The 19428-nt window shown below is 46.7% G+C and overlaps 1 protein-coding gene across 1 annotated transcript; it reads left to right on the top strand.

The window, feature by feature from the left end:
- Positions 1-6445: 6445 nt before the first annotated feature.
- On the top strand, positions 6446-19075 carry RUSC2 (RUN and SH3 domain containing 2). The gene is made up of 11 exons (XM_012554394.1): positions 6446-8652; positions 13275-13916; positions 14150-14335; positions 14503-14643; positions 15839-15915; positions 16127-16301; positions 16393-16498; positions 17225-17271; positions 17714-18554; positions 18650-18787; positions 18874-19075. The coding sequence occupies exons 1-11, from the start codon at positions 6630-6632 to the stop codon at positions 19073-19075; spliced, it is 4578 nt and encodes a 1525-aa protein (XP_012409848.1). The 5' UTR covers positions 6446-6629.
- The last annotated feature ends 353 nt before the right edge of the window (positions 19076-19428 follow it).

Here is a 19428-nt window from a genome sequence, read left to right as displayed (position 1 = left end):
GTCAGATTGCTCCATCCTCGTTTAGGAGGCCAAAAAAGAGAGAAGGGGTTCTATGGCTGGCAGAAAGACATTGATGACCAAAGACAGGGGAAAACCTTTCTTCTTGAGTTCAGAGCATTTACCTGCCCAGAGTTACCCTATTGCTGAGCGGGGTAAAAGAGTTCCTTAAATTCCCATTTCCACTAACCAACCTGGTGGAAGATTCAAAAATATGATAATAGAAGGCAGTATGTAGTTCCACATTGTGCAAATATGTGGTTGGGGAATACCCTGGGAAGTTGTGAGAGTGTTAGTTCCCAGGAAACATCTAGGAATGTGAACAATAGAGCAGGGAAAGGGGGCTTGGGATCTGTGAATAGAGCAGGAAAATGAGCCTGGGAACTGGAGCAGGAGGTAGGATTGAAGAGTGTTATTAGATCATGGGGACAGTAGTATGATAGGGGCTGTAGATTCAGAGAATAGAGAGGCGAGTAGATAAAAACTATGTAAGTGGAGGCTAGAGGGTAGGCCTACCCAGGAAAGATAGGAAGCAGCTGCTCTGGTAGCAGGGTAAATGCAGGGACTTTAGGGAAAGGGTGTGGCCCTGAGTGTTTTCTTTTGGCAGGCAGTTATTGTAGTGAAAAGAATTAAAATTGGGCAGATCTGGCTTTGAATCCCATCTCAGCTGTATAATTGTGGGCAAACTACTTACACCCTCTAAGCTTCGTTTTCTCATATGTAAAATGGGGTGATTAAGTCTACTTTAAGGGTTTATAGTGGAATTAGAAGGAGTATATGTAGATCGAGGAGCCCTGCTAGTGCAGGTGGCGCAGTGGTTAAGCACTCAGCTGCTAATCTAAAGGTAGAAGGTTTGAACCCACCAGTGGCTCTGAGGGAGAAAGACAAGGCAATGTAAAGATTACAGCCTTGGAAACCCTACGGGGCAGTTCTGTTCTCTCCTGTAGGGTCGTTATGAGTCAGAATGGACTCACTGGCAAGGGGTATATGTAAATCTTCTGGCGTGTAAGTACTCCATAAATGATCATTAATGAATGGTGTTATTATGATAGGTCAAGCGACATCCGTTTGGGACTAGGGCCAGGAAAAGGGCTCTCATAGACAGCCTTCTCTCATTCTTGGAGAGCTAGACTTCATAACTTTATAATGACTGAGCCCACCATTCCACAATCTGCCTGGTAGGCATAGCTAGAGGGCCCATCCTCTGAAAGAGCTTTCTTCCACTTTCTTCTTTTTCTGGATCCCCAATTTCTTCCTCATCTTCATCTCTCACGTCTCTCCGTTTAATCATGGTACAAAATAGTCTGAAATGAACTCTTCTACCTCAGTGTTTTCTTATCACCTTTATTTGAGCTTATGGGCCACAACATTAATCTTGTCTTGATATAGAACAGGTCACTCCCAGGAGAAAGTCTGAGCTGTGCTTTCACTGGAACCTGATGGCACAGTGGTTAAGAGCTATGGCTCCTGACCAAAAGGTCCACGGTTTGAATTCACCAGCCGCTCCTTGGAAACCCTATGGCACAGTTCTATTCTGTCCTATAGGGTGGCTATGAGTCAGAATCGACTCAATGGCAATGGGTTTTTTTTTTTGTTTGCTTATTTTTATGCTTTCACTAAATGTTCTGTGTGGTGTTTGAAATCAAGTCATGTGTACAATATACTTTCATTCCATTCTTAACTGGTCAAGAAAAAACATTAAAAATTAGGATTCCTGAGTCCCATCTTAACTCTGTCATTTATTCACTGAGTGATCTTGGGCAAGTCATTTCATTTTTCTAGGTGCCAGTTTTCTTATTTTTTTAAATTAAGATGGTTCTGCCTGCTTTGGTGAGTTGCTGTGAGGATCAATGAGATGACAGACATAAAAAATGCTTTGTAAAAAATATGAAGGTATCAGGAGCAAGGCATAAATACAAAATTTCATGAAGTGCCTGCAGAACTTCCCTTTAGTTGACTGAATTGGAATTGTCTGTGGCAGAACTATTAGCGAGCATTTCCCTTAGTCGTGTGGAGATCAGGTAGAAATAAGACCTTTTCTGAGATACAAAAATATAAAATGAAATGAAATCAATTCATGAAAGAGCTTTACACCTGAAGTAGGATTCAACATAGCCTACATGTAAAAGCTAAAGCTATAAAGCTTTTATTAGAAAACATAGGAAAATTCCTTTATGATCTTGGGATAAGCAAAGATTTCTCATACAGAAAAGAAAAAAACTGATAAATTGGACTTCATCAAAATTTAAGTCCTCTAGTCATTAAAAACTCTTTTAAGAAAACAAATAGGCAAGCCACAGGTAGGGAGAAAATATTTGCAACAGATATGTCTAACAAAGGACTTGTATCCAGAATATATAAAGAACTCCTACAACTCAATAATAAAAAGACAAACAACCCAATTTTTAAAATGGGTAAAATAGAGATCAACAAATGAATGAGTGCATACTGTGTTCAAAGGACTGTCTTCTATGGAAGTGGAGGCTAGATAGGGGTTGTCTGTAATGGGCTCTAAGAACTCAGAGTTGACTCTATCACAGTTTCTGACCTCAAGGAAGTCCATTCTAGTCTGGGAGACAAGTTATATAAACATAACATTATAATACAACTAAAACATAATGTTGTTATACAACTGTTGGTGCCCTTCAGCCTAAGGCTGCTTCTTCACGTCTCATATCCATTGGTTCTTCATCCTTGGTTTAGAGGATCAGCATTCTAGACTGTCCGTGTCACTGTATTTTTCCATATATGTGTATTTATGTCCCAGTAATGGTTTCATAGATCAGAATCATAAATCCTTATATGTGTATATTTGTGAATGCCTCTTCAAAATGGTGATCCAAAAGGGGAAAAAAATAGTATCCACTGAAGATCAAGTGATGACCCATAGGTAATCCTGAAATTGGTGCTAGATGATATTACATCCTCTCCTACTTGGACCCTTTTTGTGAACATCTTTCCAAATCAATAATCATATTAACACGACATTTTTTAATGATACTTTGTTGGGTGATCAATAAATAAAATAAAACAATAATCTGATTTTTGGAATTTTAGGGTGTTCTCAACTTTCCACTTTCTGCTGTCCTTGTAGCGTGTATATTTGAGCCCACAGTTTTCTTGTTTAAAGAAGTGAAGAGATGGGAAGAAGGAGTGAAGGGAAAATTATCTCATGTACCTTGTAGCAAAACTTCTTAAAACTCCTTTATCTCTCTCCACAGAATCCCACACTTAAAGGCAGCTGCTCCTGTCTTTTCTCTTTCTCACCTTGTCTCTGCCAATACCCAGTTCTCTCCACTGCTCAAAACTAGGTCTCTTCCTCACCCCTCCTTCCCTCTTCCCATAAACCATAATCCTTTCTTCTTCCTGTTTAAAAAAAAAATTTTAATAACACTTTTATTGAGATATAATTCACATACCATAAAATTCACCCTTTTAAAGTGTTCACATCCATAATTGTATTATGTTCACAGAGTTGTGTAACCATTACATTGGCTGATTTCAGAACATTTTTATCACCCCCAAAAGAAACCCCATACCCACGAGCAGTAACTCCCCAGCTCGCCAGCCTCCCAGCCCCTGACAACAACTAATCTACTTTCTGTTTCTATGGATTTGCCTGTTCTGGACATTTCATATAAATTGACCTATACAATGCCATACAAAAAAGCCTTTTGTGACTGGCTTCTTTCACTTAGCATAATCTTTTTTAGGTTTAGTCATGTTGTAGCATGTATCATTACTTCATTACTTTTTATTGCTGAATAATATTCCATAGTATTGATATTATACATTTTGTTTATTCATTTATTGATGGACATTTGGTTTGCTTACACTTTTTGGCTACTGTAAATATTGCTGTGAACATTCCTATACAAGTTTTTGTATGGACATGTGTTTTCATTTCTCTTGGGTATATGCCCAGGAGTGGAATTGCTGGGTCATATGGTTAACTCTATGTTTAACATTTTGAAGAACTGCCAGACTGTTTTCCAGAGTAGCTATACCATTTTATAATCCCACCAGCAATGTATGAGAACTCCAGTTTCTCCATATCCTCACCGACACTTCTTGTTATCTGACATTTTGATTCTAGCCATCCTTGTGGGTGTGAAGTAGGATCTCGATGTGGTTTTGGTCTGCATTTTTCTGATGACTAATAATACTGAGCATCATCTCATATACTTATGCTTATTGCCATTTGTATATCTTCTTTGGAGAAGTGTCTGTTCAAGTCCTGTGCCCATTTTTTAATTGGGTTATTTGTCTTTTTATTATTGAGTTGTGTTATTTATATATTCTGGTTAGAAGTCCCGTATCAGATATATGATTTGCAAATATTTTCTTCCATGATAGGGGTTGTCTTTTCACTTTCTTGATGTTATCCTTTGAAGTACAAAAGGTTTTAATTTAGATGATGTCTAATTTATCTAATTTTTCTTTTGTTGCTGTGCTTTTGGTGTCATATCTAAGAAACCATTGCCTAATCCAAGATCACGAAGAGTTACTCCTATGTTTTCTTCTATAACCCTTAATCTTGTAATTCAGTTCAGCCTCTCTAGTTTCTGCCTTTCTCTATACATTACTCCAATCAATTCACTAAGACTTAGAAATCCAATAAAGGAGCCTTCCTCTCAGAAAGGAAGAGGAAGAAAAATTGTAACTATTTGCTTTTTAATTTTAATATAATTTAATTTAATATAAATAATTCTGTTTTAATACTTTGTCCTTCACACATATATTTAATTAGCCATTTTAATTTTTTCTGTTATGTATTGTCCATGTCCTTGAGCATATGTGATTTGCCTAGCTCTTTACTATACTCTGCGTGAATAACTATGATCCTATGTTCTAAATGAGTTAAAGTTTAAGAAATTGGGATATCAAGGGCTCAACTTAAATGATGGTTAAGAGAAAGATAATAGGGAATTTAAGCTCAGGGTGGGTGAAAGGAAAATGACAGGAATAAAAAGGGAAAGAAGAGAAATGAATTAATTAGGAGATATCAGTAGATGTGAGAGTCTAAGAGAGTAAAGACTGTTGGAACCTGAGCTTAGAAGCACAGGAGACTAGAACTTGAGGAGGCCATTCTGCCACAGTCTGGCCAAGAGACCGGAGACCAGAGAAGCTAAAATGAGCTCTGTATCCTTGGGGCTAGGAGACCTTAAAAAAGAGAGAACTTTAGCCTATCAGAGGTAAAACTGGAAAGAGAAGACTATTTCTAGAGGATCCCAGTAGTGAAGGCTCTAGGCTAAAACTGGGCAGAATTTGGCTACCTCAGTGTTACCGGGTGGAAACCCCAGGTTCTTGCTCGGCATGACTCGTATTGGCCAATAAACAAGAGACTAAGGTGGGAGAACAGGAAAGCCACCTTTATTTGGTTGTACAAGGAAAAGGAGTCAGTTGGAGCTGCTGCTGCCAAGACTACTCCCCAAGGGCGAGGAGACAAATTTCTTTTAAAGTGGTTTACAAGTAGGGAGTTCATGCAAGTTACATCAGCCAGCATTCTTCATCACACTATGCAGGCACAATGGGGTTTACATGTGACCTCCAAGCAAAAGCAGGATTCAAATGCAAAGCTGGGGGGAAGGAAGCCCAGCAAAGGAAACAGGATTTTTAATGCAACACTGTGGAGGCGGAAGCTAAGCAAAGAAAACAGGATTTTTAATGCAACACTGTGGGGGCTCTGCCTCATCAGGACGTCTGTACCCTTAGCCAGATAAATAGTAAGCATGTGTTATGCCCCTCGTGTTTGTCAGACTTTATGTGATGTTATGCTAGAGTGATACCAAAGAGATAAAAATAGACCCCACATCCATTGAGTAGGTTGAGGTTGGCGTCAGCTGTACTTGCAGTCATCCTAATGCCCAGCTCTGTCTCTGCATTCAAGAAGCTCTAGTGCAGTAAGTGGAGATAGTAACAATACTTAGCCACAGCCAATCAGAGAGGGACAAGTATTCTGGGGCTCAGAGGAAGAGAAAGGGGGTCAGAGATGGCAGTCACTTTGTCAAGTGATAATAGTATATTTAAAAAAACTTTTCTTGAAAAATTGTAGCTTATTTCTTTGAGGACATAATATACTACTCATGATTTTTCCTTAGTCTGTAAACTTGTGTGCTGTAGCTGTGTCTGAGACATTTCTATGTATCCCCTCAGAGCCAGCACTCTTTCAGACATCCTAGAAGGTTATTTCTTAGTGATGTCACTATTGGTAGTTTTCTTATACTCAGAGCTAGTCATTGTTTACTGGTAAGGACAGGGGTCCTTGAAAGAGAAGGGAAAGTGCTGTCCTTGAGGTCCTCAGACCTTCATATGTGGCATTAAAAGGGGCCTGGCCTTTTATCACAGATTGATGAGCGGTGAACTTAAAATGAAGAGGGAGATCAAGAGCTGGACCTGAGCAATGCAGAAAGTCGTGGTGGGCTACCACCTTATCAGAGTGCCAGCTTGACTAAGCCTTTTCTCCTCTTGGCTCTTCTCCATGTGAAAATTATATGCTGAAGGGCTTGTCCCTGACTTCCAGGGAGGTGACACTAGATTCCCTTTCTTTCCCTCTCTCTCCAGGTGCCAAGCTCTCCTGATGAAATGTGTTTTGCCCCACTGGGCTCCGGGGGCAGTGTCTGGTGCTGTTGATGCCCTTGTTCAAACTTTCCAGAATGGATAGTCCCCCAAAGCTGACTGGAGAGACCCTCATCGTCCACCACATCCCCCTGGTGCACTGTCAAGTCCCAGACAGGCAGTGCTGTGTTGGGGCAAGTGGAAGTGGTGGGAGCACAAGACCCAACCCCTTCTGCCCATCTGAGCTGGGCATCACCCAGCCTGATCAAGACTTAGGACAAGCTGACTCCCTGCTGTACAACAGTCTGCACACTGCTCCAGGGGGATCGGCAAGGTCTACAGATAGCACTAAGAGTAGGGGTCGGGATGGACGAGGCTCTGGGGCCCCTAAGCGACACAATCCTTTCTTGCTGCAGGAGGGTGTGAGTGAGCCAGGACTTGGTGACCTATATGATGACAGCATTGGTAACAGTGCCACCCAGCAGTCCTTCCACCTTCATGGAGCTGGCCAGCCTACCTTCCATCTGTCCTCCTTCCAGCTACCACCACCTGGCCCTAGAGTGGGCAGGCCATGGAGGACAACACGCAGTCGAGCTGGAGTGGCGGAGGGGAAGGAACAGGAGCCAGTGACAACCTTGGATACCCAGCACTGTGGCATCAGCCACTGCTGCAGGCCAGAGCTGGAAGCAGAGACCATGGAGCTGGATGAGTGTGGGGGACCTGGTGGCAGTGGGGGTGGAGCCAGTGATACCTCTGGCTTTTCGTTTGACCAGGAATGGAAGCTCAGTTCAGACGAATCCCCGAGGAACCCTGGATTCTCAGGCTCAGGACCCAAGCACTGCCGCTGCAGTAGCACATCCAGTCAGTCTGAGGCGGCTGACCAATCCATGGGCTATGTGAGTGACTCCTCCTGCAACAGCTCAGATGGTGTGCTAGTCACCTTCAGCACCCTCTACAACAAAATGCATGGCAACTCCCGTGCCAATCTTAACTCTGCCCCACAGTCCTGCAGCGACTCTTCCTTCTGTAGCCACTCAGACCCTGGCACCTTCTACCTGGACCTACAGTCCTCTCCTGCTGAGTCTAAGATGTCTTGTGAGTCCCACCACCCTGACAGTGGAGGAAGGGAAAGGGGCTATGGTTGTCCTCATGCCTCATCTCCTGAGCTTGATGCCAACTGCAACTCCTACCGCCCACACTGTGAGCCCTGCCCAGCTGTGGCTGACCTCACAGCCTGCTTTCAGAGCCAGGCCCGTCTTGTTGTGGCCACACAGAATTACTATAAACTTGTCACCTGTGACCTGTCCTCCCAGTCTTCCCCAAGCCCAGCTGGCTCTTCCATTACCAGCTGCTCAGAAGAACACACAAAGATAAGTCCTACACCAGGTCCTGGCCCAGACCCAGGCCCCAGCCAGCCCTCTGAGTATTACCTATTTCAGAAACCAGAAATCCAGCCAGAAGAACAAGAAGCTGTGGGTTCCTCAGCAGAAGCAGTGGCTCCTGTGGGCCCCACTATGATGGAGGGACAAGTGTACACTAATACTTCACCCCCCAACCTTAGCACTGGACGTCAGCGGTCTCGCAGCTATGATCGCAGCCTCGAGCGCGGCCCTCCTGTCCGCCTGGGCTCACTAGAACGCATGTTGAGTTGCCCAGTGCGCCTGAGTGAGGGCCCTGCAGCCCTGGCTGGGCCTAGCTCCCCACCCAAGCGAGTTACCTCCTTTGCTGAGCTGGCCAAGGGTCGGAAGAAAGCTGCAGGCTCTGGTTCTCCCCCACTTCGGTTAAGCGTTGGAGACTCCTCCCAGGAGTTCTCACCCATCCAGGAAGCCCAGCAAGATAGGGTGGGCCCAACAGATAAGGGTACTCGCTGTAGCCATAGCCTACCACCCATGCCCTTGGGGCCAAGCATGGACCTAGTTGGCCCAGAGCCCTGGTCCACTCAGGTCTGCCAGGGTCCCCAATCCAGCGAAATGCCACCTGCTGTCCTGAGAGCTACTGGGCAAGACCCTCTGGCTCAGCTGATGGATCCAGGGCCTGCTCATCCGGGGATCCCAGCCAACAGCCATACCCAGAGGGATGCAAGAGCTAGAGCTGACGGTAAGGAACCTAGGGGCTGGAGAATACCAGGATCTGTGCATGGCCTCCTCAGTGATAGGTCCCTGCCACCCACCCCATCCGTACCACTAAAGGTTCCTCAGTCTAGAGCTATCATCTTTCCAGTCCAGAGTATATCCTGTAGTTAAAATGAGGGGAAGAGGCTAGAGAATAAAAAATACACTGAGGAGATAAAATCAACAGAACATGGTGTGTTGGGAAAGGAGGTACTCAGAAGATTATGACTCTCAGCCTGATTGACTGTAAAGATGATAATACCATGGATAGGAACTGTAAACACAGAAGTAGATTTATTGGAAGAGAAACAAGTCATGAGTTCAGTTTTGGACGTTTATGAATCTGCAGTGCTTCAAGGACAGCCAAGGGATATATCCAACAGGCAGACCACACTGGGTGTCTATGAAGTTCATTCTTTGATCAGTGATTGTTACCACTCTCCAAAGAGCCTGAGACTTGACACTTGGCCTTTAAGCTTCAAGAAGCCTCTGTAGGCCAGCTCTTTCTCTATTTATTTTATTAATTTGTAAGTAATTTTAAGTATATTTTATACCAGGCCACATGTTAAGTGGGTACTGGTGATAGAAAGATGAGAGGGACACTCTCTGTCCTCAAGAAATTCAGACTAAAGACAGAAACAGAAAAGGAAACAGATAATAAAAATGCAGAAATGATGATATATAGTACTTTGGTAGGAATACCTAAATCAAACTGAAATATCATGGAAGGACTGCTAACGCAGCTTAGATATAAGTATGGCCTAGAAAGATGATTAGGAATATGCTTTGTGGAGACTTGGGAAAGAGCATTCAAGGCTCATAAAATAGTCTATACAAAACCACTAAAGCACAGAATAGCCTGATGCTACCCAGGACCTGTAAATAATTTGATATAGCCATAGTGGGATGGGGATGGAACTATTTAAGGATTTTAATTGGGGAAGTGGTGTTTTTGTTTGTTTATAAGAGCTTAGTGGCATGCTTTGATTTGCATTTTAGAAAGCTCGCTCAGCTGTTTGGGTGGAGGATGGGTTGGAAGGGGTATCTCACTGGAGGTCAGGAAACCACTATATAGATATGAGAGTCATATGAATAAAAGTGGTAGTTGAAGCCATATGAGTGGATGAAAGCATCCAGGGAGAAATGTGTGGAGTTATAAAAAGACCAAGGACAGAGCCCCAGGGATACTATCACTTAAGGGATAAGCAGAGTGACCCTTGAAGGAGACTGAGAAGAATTAGCCAGAAAAGTAGAAGGAAAACCAGGAGAGAGTGAAGTTACAGGAACTTAAAAGAGAACTTTTTTTTAAAAAAAAAGAGTTAGGTTCAAGGAAATGAATTCTGAAGAGAAATCACCTAAGACTGAAGAGTCCTAAAAGCAACATCTGGGAGTAGTGAGGGCAGAAGCCGGGGCAGCATATTCCCCCAAGGCTACTTTAGGTTGAATCTGTTGGCTCTTCAAAGGAGAGGGGTTTTAAAAAACCATAAATGGTATTATCCCAGCTTTAGGGAATCACAGTCCATCAGAAGACTTCACACTCCTAAACATACAGAGAAAAGCCGCCCATTAAGGCAGGAGGAGGGAGCTTCTAGGGAAGAGGTGGGGTCAGAAATAGCAGGGATTGGCCAGAACTCTTGGAACCCCAGTTCCTTAGATGGCAGTGTCTGGTGGGTATGTCTAGGCTCAGGGATGCTGTGGCTGGCATTCTGAAGGCAAGAACAATCCTGCTCAGAAGTGGGAGAAACCTTAAAGGCTTTTTCTATCAGACAAGACTTTGCATACTGAGATGCTGCTCGGTTTCCTAAGTCTCGAGTGACCTACCTCAGGGGTCTCCTCTTGATTCTGTACAACATTTTTTCCTAATCAAAATTGAATGAAGAAAGAAGACACTTAGGTTGATCCAATCTGGGAATGACAATAAGAAGCTGAGAAGGTTATTTGAGATCCTGGGTGGCAGAATAAAGATTTAAAAGAATCTTACCAAATCTGGAAGGAACAAAACTAATAAAGCAAGGGGCCAACATGAAGTTTGATATGTGAGCTGTACTTGGGTTGATTTGGGATATTTAATTGATTTCAAGCTCAGAATGAGTCGGTAGTTTGGAAGGGCTTCCAAAAAATTTAAAATAACTGGATTCATTCATAGAGTCCAGAAGGGAGAAGTTGATAGTCCCCCACTTCTCTGAACCAGTTAGTGCTCACCTAGAATACAGTGTCCTGCTCTGGACATGCCATTTTCAGAAGGAACTGGGGGACTGGAGCAATCCCACCTAGAGCAGAGCAACCTCAGGTGAATGTGGTCTCTATGTCTAGTTTTCTTAAGGGCTGTCAAACAGAAAAGTGAAAAACCTTATTCTCTATATATTCCCTGAGAGCAGAACTAAGACCCATTCCCCACAGTGACCCTCCCCCTTCCTTGATCTTATTCCTCTGCCTCAATCCCTATTCTGGGAATTTAGCAGGGAGGATTTTAAAAAGAATGGGAATAAATAGTCTAATTCAGACATATTTTATATATAGGGGATATAATAAAGCTGTGGTTGGGAGGACCTAATCTAAAATCCAGGATCATCTCAGCCTTGTAAAGTGACTGATATTTAAATAAGTGGACAGTTAAGAAGACATTCCCAGTAGAAAAAGCAGTGTGCTGAAAGATTGGGGTGGGGTGGGGAAAATGGAGTAAATGAGGATGGCAGGTATAGAAGTTTGAGGGGAGAGCAGCCTAATTTGTGGCAGGTGTGGGCACCTACCTGACTGAGAAGATTAGACTTTATTCTGAGGACAGTGGGGGTTACAGGGGACAAAATAAAACTTATTTTAGGAAGCTAGTTGATTCTGGATGCAGTGAGACTAGCCTGAACCAGAGGTGACAGGGGGAATTTAACAAGTACCTTTATCAAGTACCTACTAGGTACAAGTCTCTGTTCTAAGCACTGGGGATACAGCAAAAAAAAAAAAAAAGCAATATACAATCTCTGCCTTTCTGAAGCTCTTGTGAGGAGAAATAGAGAATAAACGCATAAGTAAGATAATTTATGCTGGTTAAAAAAAAAAAACTAGAAAGAAAATAAAGCTGGGTAATGGGATAGAGAGTAACTTGCCAGAGGGGCTGGGGTGGACACCATTTTAGATGGGGTGGTCAGAGAAGTTCTTACTGAGGAGGTGACGTTTGAGCTGATACCTGAATGTTTAAGGACAGAAGGAAGTATGGCTGGAGCATAGTGAGCAAGGGAGAATGACAAGAGATGATAATGGTTGCTGTTTGTGCACTGACTGGGGATGGCAGGAGGGTATAGTTTGAAAATGTCCCCTGGAAGTGATTCTGAAACACCTCCCTAATAGAGTTGTAGTCCTCATCCCCTTAATACTCACTGATGTAAATGGAAGAAGATGAGGGGTAGGGAGACCTGGCCTGGTATCATTTCATGTGTAGTGTAATGTAAAAAGAACATTGGCCCCACAGTCACTCTGGGTTACACAGGATTCAGGCTCTGCCACTTCTGGTTGTGTGACCTTGGGCAAACTATTTAATTTCTCTAAATTTCAAATTTCCTGATCAGTCAAGTAAGGATACTGATTCTTGCCTCACATAGTTGAGCCATTGGTGCCACACCCAGGGTTTTGGGCCATGTGAATGCATATAGCTCCACCTCATGTTCGTTCGAATGTTTACACTATGCACAGTGTTTTATTAGAAACACAATGCATATACAAAGCCAGTCCCCACGGTGCAGTAGTCTCCTAGAGTTTTGTGTTTGGCTCTGAGCCCCATAGTTTGAGGGACAGTGATGTGAAGATTAGCTGAAAGAACAGGAGAGGGCTAATCTTGCGGAACACATCCCTGTGCACAGGGAGCAAATGTGGATTTTGAGGTTCAAGGGCCAGAGTCATGAAAGGGTTGAGGGGTGAGAGGTAGGGATAATAGGAAAGCTGAGGCTGGCTTCAAGTAAATAGTTTACTATGGTTATATTTGCTCAAGAGTGAAAATGTGCTGGCTTGAGTGGAGCCACAGGATGATGGGCAAAAGTCCTTGGCACTGAAACTCTGTGACTCTGACCCCAAGTCTTTAGGTCTTAGAAACAAAGAAAATGGTGATTCTACCATTGACAGAAATGGAAGTCATCGGGAAAAATGAGAAAGACTATGGATGAACTGTTTAAAATAGCAAATTTAAGTGAAAGCAGAAGCCTAAAGCAGAATGATCTAGAGATCAAGAGGAAGGTCAGGACTGAGCTGTGGGTTTGGAAATCAACTGTATGGAAGTCTGAACTTCAGCTACGCAAGGGAGAAAGTGTAAAATAAGATGTAAGAATTGACCCTTAAGATACGCCTACATTGGGAGTCAAGAAAATGAAGAAGGGCTGAAAACCAGGAGGTGGAAGACAGTATAGTTACATAAAAACAATAGGGAAAGTTTTATAAAAGAAGGAGGGAGAGCAGTGTCACATTCCACATACTTGGAATACCCCTACCCCATTCAGTCCTTTGTAGGTTCTGCCCCTCTCTTTCCCTTTCCCCAGTGGGCATCATTTCCTGTCTCTGCCTCTTTGCTTCCCATGGGTTTCAGTGTCTATCTGTCTGATTCCTTCTCCATCCCTGTTGCCACAGGGGGTGGTGTTGAGAGCCGACCAGTCCTTCGCTACAGCAAGGAGCAGAGACCTACCACACTGCCCATCCAGCCCTTCGTGTTCCAGCACCACTTCCCCAAGCAGTTGGCCAAGGCCCAAGCCCTCCACAGCCTTTCCCAGCTCTACAGCCTCTCGGGCTGCAGCCGTGCACCGCAGCCTGCCCCACTGGCTGCCCCCACTGCTCAAGTCCCAGGCCCAGCTCCCTCAGGGGAGCCCCTGGCATCCACTTCCCGAACCACTGACAGAGGTGCCAAGAAAGCTGGGCCTGAGCCAGAGACCTCGCGGCCATCACCCCTGGGCAGCTACTCTCCCATCCGGAGTGCTGGTCCCTCTGGGCCTGGCACTGACTCTTCTGCCTCCACTTCGTGCTCCCCTCCCCCAGAGCAGTCCATAGCCACAGAAAGCCCACCCCTATGGAGCCACTCTTGTCCTCCTGCTGCCCGACCTGCTACTTCCCAGCAGCCGCAGAAGGAGGATCAGAAGATACTGACCTTGGCTGAGTACCGACTCCATGGAACAGGAAGCTTGCCACCTCTGGGCTCTTGGAGATCTAGCCTCAGCCGAGCAGAGAGCCTGGCCCGGGGAGGTAGTGAGGGTAGCATGGCTTCCAGGCCCAGTAATGGTATGAGTTTCATCCCCTACCCCTCTCCTCAACCACTTCTATCTTTCATTTGAATGGTTTACACTCTAGCCTGGGGTAAGAGGTCAAAGTGTTTACATCTCTTCCCCCAGCATCTGTGGATAATATCCCTGAACTGGCAACTCTAGTGTTTTATATGGGCCCATTGGGTGAATATGATATGCTGTCTCCTCTAACTCTTGTCTGTCTCTTCTGCTAATCTGTCCTGCTTCCAGCCAACCACCTGTCCCCTCAAGCACTCAAGTGGCGGGAATACAGGAGGAAGAACCCACTGGGGCCACCTGGTTTGGCAGGGAGCCTGGACCGAAGGTCACAGGAGGCTCGGCTGGCCCGAAGGAACCCCATCTTTGAGTTCCCTGGTTCCCTCAGTGCTGCTAGCCATCTGAACTGCCGGCTAAATGGTATGTGGGCAATGTCCCCAGTACACCCAGGGCAGGCTGTGCCACAGCTGGGAAGGGCTAGAGAGGCAGTCGGTCCTGAAGGAACTTGTCTCAGAGGGTATGAGGCACAGAACTGACTGGAACTTTTGGAAAGAGTTGCTCGAGATTGATTTTTCTCTCCTTTCCAGGTCAAATAGTGAAGCCATTACCACTGACCTGCCCTGACTTCCAAGACCCCTTTTCCTTGACTGAGAAACCTCCAGCTGAGTTTTGTCTGTCCCCAGATGGTAACTCAGAGGCCATTTCCATTGACCTGCTTCAGAAAAAAGGTGAATGTAGTCCCAGCTTAGGCCAGGGATTCTGCTCTCACTACCTGTTCGCACCAGTGGCCTTACTATCTAGCCCTACAAGGTGTTGGGAAGGAGTTGAAGAGTTTAGACATTGAGGTAAAAGGTAGAAATCTTTCTACTGAGTATTGTATGTATAATGAGCAAGGGTCATTTATCAGATGCTTAAGAATCAGGTCTCAATCCGTTCTCCTTACCTCTCTGTCAGTGAGCTAAATATAATAAGAGAGACTGCTTTGTATCAAATAAATGCCTAAGTGCTCTAATAAGGTGCTAGAGGACCTAGTGACTTGGGTAAATGTGATGATAACGTCTGGTAAAATGAGGACTGACAAGGAACCACTCTGTTTAGCAAATAAGCTACCGTTGAACTAAGAAGGAGTAGTTTCAGTGAGATAATGGCAAAAGAATTGAGCATAATTGTGGCTAAAGGGAAGGAGCCCATGAAAGGTCAGAAGATGAAGCTGAAGTTCCTTGCAGAGGCAGAAGGGAACTCCAAAGCTTAGAGACAGGGAAGAACTTTGGGCAGGAAAAGGAACACCCATCTTCCTCCAAGATGAGAAGAAAGTGAGAGAAGGCAGGAAGGAAGGAGGGGAGGAGGATGGATATAACATACATATGTTTTTAGGACAGATAGGGAAATTGAAGGAATTCTTGATGGGTAGCCTCTGTTCTCTGTGTAAAGGAAAAGGTAAAATAATCTATGAAGAATGAGGAGGGAGGTGGTAGAACCACGGGCTTGAGAGGAGGAGTAAAGGTTTGGCATGGCAACTGAGGGCATAAGAGAGGATGCTGACAAGGCACATATCAAAGACTTGCCCTTGTCTGCACTGGTGTGAGTGACCCTGAATTTTCTCCAGCAGCAGTTAGTGGCCTGGTTTCCCACAGTGGAGAAGACTGGTAGTTGGATTGATCCAGGATTGGAATAAGAGGGCAAGGAAATGAGGAAGTTGAGGGTCTTGACAAGGGTATCACTGAGGTGGGTCCAGGCTGGGAGATGAGGACAGGAGGGGCTTGAAAACTAGACAAAGGACGGGGGTCTGGATGTCTCGATGAGACCCATGTGCAGGTACAGAGAGTAAGTGTGAAAACCCTTCCCCTCCCCAGTGAGGCTTCAGCCCCAGCTGAGTTGGCTAGGGACATGCTCGGAAACCTGACATCAAATTCTTGCTTGTAGGACTGGTAAAAGCTGTTAACACTGCTGTGGACCTCATTGTTGCCCATTTTGGGACAAGCCGGGATCCTGGGGTGAAGGTAGGCAAGAAATATGGAGAGCTGAGTCCTACCCTGCAGATCCTCACCCGTTCTGTGCTACCATCCTCCCTTGCTGTCTTGTACTTGGAGCCCAGAGTGGGGTACTTAGTGATGGGGATGGCAAGAGGGGATCCATGAGGGCTAACAGAGTCAGAGAGGACCAAAATCAGGCTTCACATGATTTCTTGCACTTCGCTATCTGCATCCACAGGCAAAGCTTGGGAACAGTTCTGTGAGCCCCAATGTAGGCCACCTGGTTCTGAAGTACTTGTGCCCTGCGGTCCGGGCTGTGCTAGAGGATGGGCTCAAGGCCTTTGTGCTAGACGTCATCATCGGGCAGCGTAAGAACATGCCGTGGAGTGTGGTTGAGGCTTCCACACAGCTAGGTGAGTGCTGGATGACAAGATGGGGATTCTGGGCTGAATTTTAGGGTTCCAGAGATTGGTCATGTGACCTCCAACCCTGGCTTCCCCTCAGGCCCATCCACCAAGGTCCTACACGGCCTCTGCAACAAAGTCAGCCAGTTCCCAGAGCTCACCAGTCATACCATGCGCTTCAATGCCTTCATCCTCGGCCTGCTCAAGTGAGTGTGTGAATCAGCAAGATCTTCTACAAACAGCCAGCCCTCTACCCTGGGCTCTACCTCCTCTGGGGAACCACCTCCCTGGACTGAGACAGCAATGATAGATCTGCAGGGTCTGTGGCCAGAGCTCAGGCTCACTTACTCCCCACCTAGCTGCACTCTCAGTAGATCACTGATTTCCCACTGCCCCCACAGCCCTTCAGCACTGATCACCAACACGGTCTTCTGCTTTTACAAACCCATAATCTGGCTTATTTGGAAATGAATCTGGTTTCTCAGTTTCTGTGGATATTGTAAACTCTGATCCTCAACTCCAGTACTGCTTCCAAATCCTGCTTGACCCTAAATCCACCTTGGGATCCACATCGTAGTATTCTTCTTTCTCAAGTATGGGCCCAGGTCATTGTCTTTGGCCCTGAGCTGCCCTGTGTTCTCACTGAGTAGCTGCCCTGACTTCTTGGGTCTTATGCAAGCCAGCTACATTCTAGGAAGAAGTACTTGGTCTGTGAATCACATGTTCACCACCTCCCCCTACCCACCTCCCTATTGACTTTCTAGAATTATATTACATGAAATGAAGCATGCAGCATCCTTGCCGTAAAAGGGAGGTGTTCATCTATACCTCTGCCCTGTGTCTGACCCCCTGCATCTGTCTCCTTTGTACTTTATTATCTGGCTATATCCACACTACACAAGACTCAACTCTCCTCACCTGTCTCCCTACAGCATCCGGTCCCTGGAGTTCTGGTTTAATCACCTCTATAACCATGAAGGTAATGCGCAGAACCCTGCCCTATTTTGCAAACTCTGTTTAGTCCAAACTTTGGAGGTTCAAAAGAGGGGGAGGCATAGCTCTCTTTTCAGATGCTAGAGGTGGCAGGGAGGGGACCACACAAGCTTCGTCCTCAAAGCTTTGGGCTTCTACCCAAATCCTTCCCCGGCTCCTGCTTGAGTTAGAGCCTTGGAGTCAACAGGATACTCTGGCAATCTGGAAGTCAGTTCCTCTGAGCTCAGGGCTGCCACTTATGGTTGTGGAGTTCACGCACTACACAACTTCAGGAGGCATCATTTTCATTCTAGTGCACATTAAGTTACATAGTACACAGCCTGTGCAGCAGTGTGCAGTGGCTCTGCCCAGAATGCCTGTCAGGGTCGAACACCCAGGCCAGACTGTGCTGGTCTGTGTGAATCAGTCCCTCTCTCTTTCTCCCCTAGATATCATCCAGACCCACTATCAGCCATGGGGCTTCCTGAGTGCAGCTCATACTGTGTGCCCTGGCCTCTTTGAGGAGCTGCTGCTGCTGCTGCAGCCCCTGGCCCTGCTGCCCTTCAGCCTCGACTTGCTGTTCCAGCACCGGCTGCTGCAAAGTGGGCAGCAGCAGCGGCAGAACAAGGAACTGCTGCGGGTGTCCCAGGACCTTCTGCTGTCCGCCCACTCAACACTACAGCTGGCCCGGGCCCGGGGCCAGGAGGGCCCTGGAGATATGGACAGAACAGCCCATGGGGAGCGGGTAAAGGGCGTGGGTGCCCCAGAAGGTGGAGAAGAGGAGGAGGAGACAGAAGAAGTGGCAGAGGCAGCTGGGGCCTCAGGGCACGGCAGGTGGGCCCGAGGTGGGCAGGCTGGCTGGTGGTACCAGCTGATGCAGAGTTCCCAGGTCTACATCGATGGCTCCACTGAAGGTTCTAGGTTCCCTCGTGGTGGCAGCAACAGCAGCAGTGGCAGCAGCAGCAGCAGCAGCAGCAGTGAGAAAAAGAAAGGGGCAGGAGGCCGGGGGCCTCTCCAGGCTCCACCCCCCCGAGAGGGAGTCGTGGAGGGAGCTGAGGCCTGCCCTGCCCCTGAGGAGGCCCTTGGCCGGGACAGGGGTTGGCCCTTCTGGATGGGGAGCCCCCCTGACTCTGTGCTGGCTGAGCTGAGGCGCAGTCGGGAGAGGGAGGGGCCCACTGCCCCCACAGCAGAAAATGAGGAAGGAGCCTCAGAGCCTTCACCTGGGGGCATCAAGTGGGGACACCTCTTTGGTTCCCGAAAAGCTCAGCGGGAGGCCCGACCTGCAAACAGGTGAGCGTTAGCCCATGGAATAGATGGAGGGGGTGGAGGAGCCTGATTTAGGCCAGGGCATGGACAGAGCCAGAGACCTGGCTGCTCTTCCCTAGGCTGCCCTCAGACTGGCTGAGCCTGGACAAGTCCATGTTCCAACTAGTGGTGCAGACAATGGGTGCCCGCCGGGAGCCAGAGCCCAAGGAGAGCCTGCAGGAACCACACTCTGCAGCCCTGCCCTCCAAGCCTCCGTGGTGAGCCCTGGGATATGGCGGCATGGGGGGGGGCTGGATATGGCTTTAGATAGGGTTTCTCTGACCTCCATTTGTTATTTTCCCAGCGAGGTGCAGGCACTGTGCCACCATCTGGCCACAGGCCCTGGACAGTTGAGCTTCCACAAGGGAGATATCCTATGTGTACTGGGGCCAGCCGGAGGAGACTGGTTGCGCTGTAGCCGTGGCCCTGACACTGGCCTCGTGCCTCTGGCCTATGTGACCTTGACCCCAACTCCAAGTCCAACCCCTGGAAGCAGCCAAAACTGAGGCCCTGTGCATGCTGATGGCCTCAGGGACCCTCATAACCCCCAGACTAAGAGCCTGAGAGCCCCTCCCAAGCCCATCTGGCTTGGCTACTGAGAGTGAGGGGCCACATATCCCTGTGCTGGCACCTTCTCCCTGTGCTCAGTATTAATTACTCCCCCTAACTGTCCCAGTGACCTTGTCCACACCTCCACCCAGGAAAGGAGGGAAGGGACACAGCACTGGGCTGCCAGGATTTCCCCAGACCACCTGGGCCAACCCTTCCATGGGTGCAGACAAGTCCCTATGGAGGGAGGTAGCCTAGAAGGCCCATTTGCAGGGTTCCCTTGGCCAGATGGTAATGAGGATGGATAACA

The sequence above is a fragment of the Trichechus manatus genome, unplaced genomic scaffold, assembly GCF_000243295.1.
Source record: "Trichechus manatus latirostris isolate Lorelei unplaced genomic scaffold, TriManLat1.0 scaffold00016, whole genome shotgun sequence".
Classification (NCBI taxonomy): domain Eukaryota; kingdom Metazoa; phylum Chordata; class Mammalia; order Sirenia; family Trichechidae; genus Trichechus; species Trichechus manatus.
Note: the sequence above shows the minus strand (reverse complement) of the source record. Positions and strands in the feature narration are given on the sequence as shown.

Bases quoted from the DNA above. Each gene is read 5' to 3' on its own strand.
- RUSC2 (XM_012554394.1), top strand. From the start codon at position 6,630: ATGCCCTTGTTCAAACTTTCCAGAATGGATAGTCCCCCAAAGCTGACT. The intron at 8,653-13,274 runs GTAAGGAACCTA...CTGTTGCCACAG, and splicing joins TGCAAGAGCTAGAGCTGACG to GGGGTGGTGTTGAGAGCCGA. The intron at 18,788-18,873 runs GTGAGCCCTGGG...TTATTTTCCCAG, and splicing joins CTGCCCTCCAAGCCTCCGTG to CGAGGTGCAGGCACTGTGCC.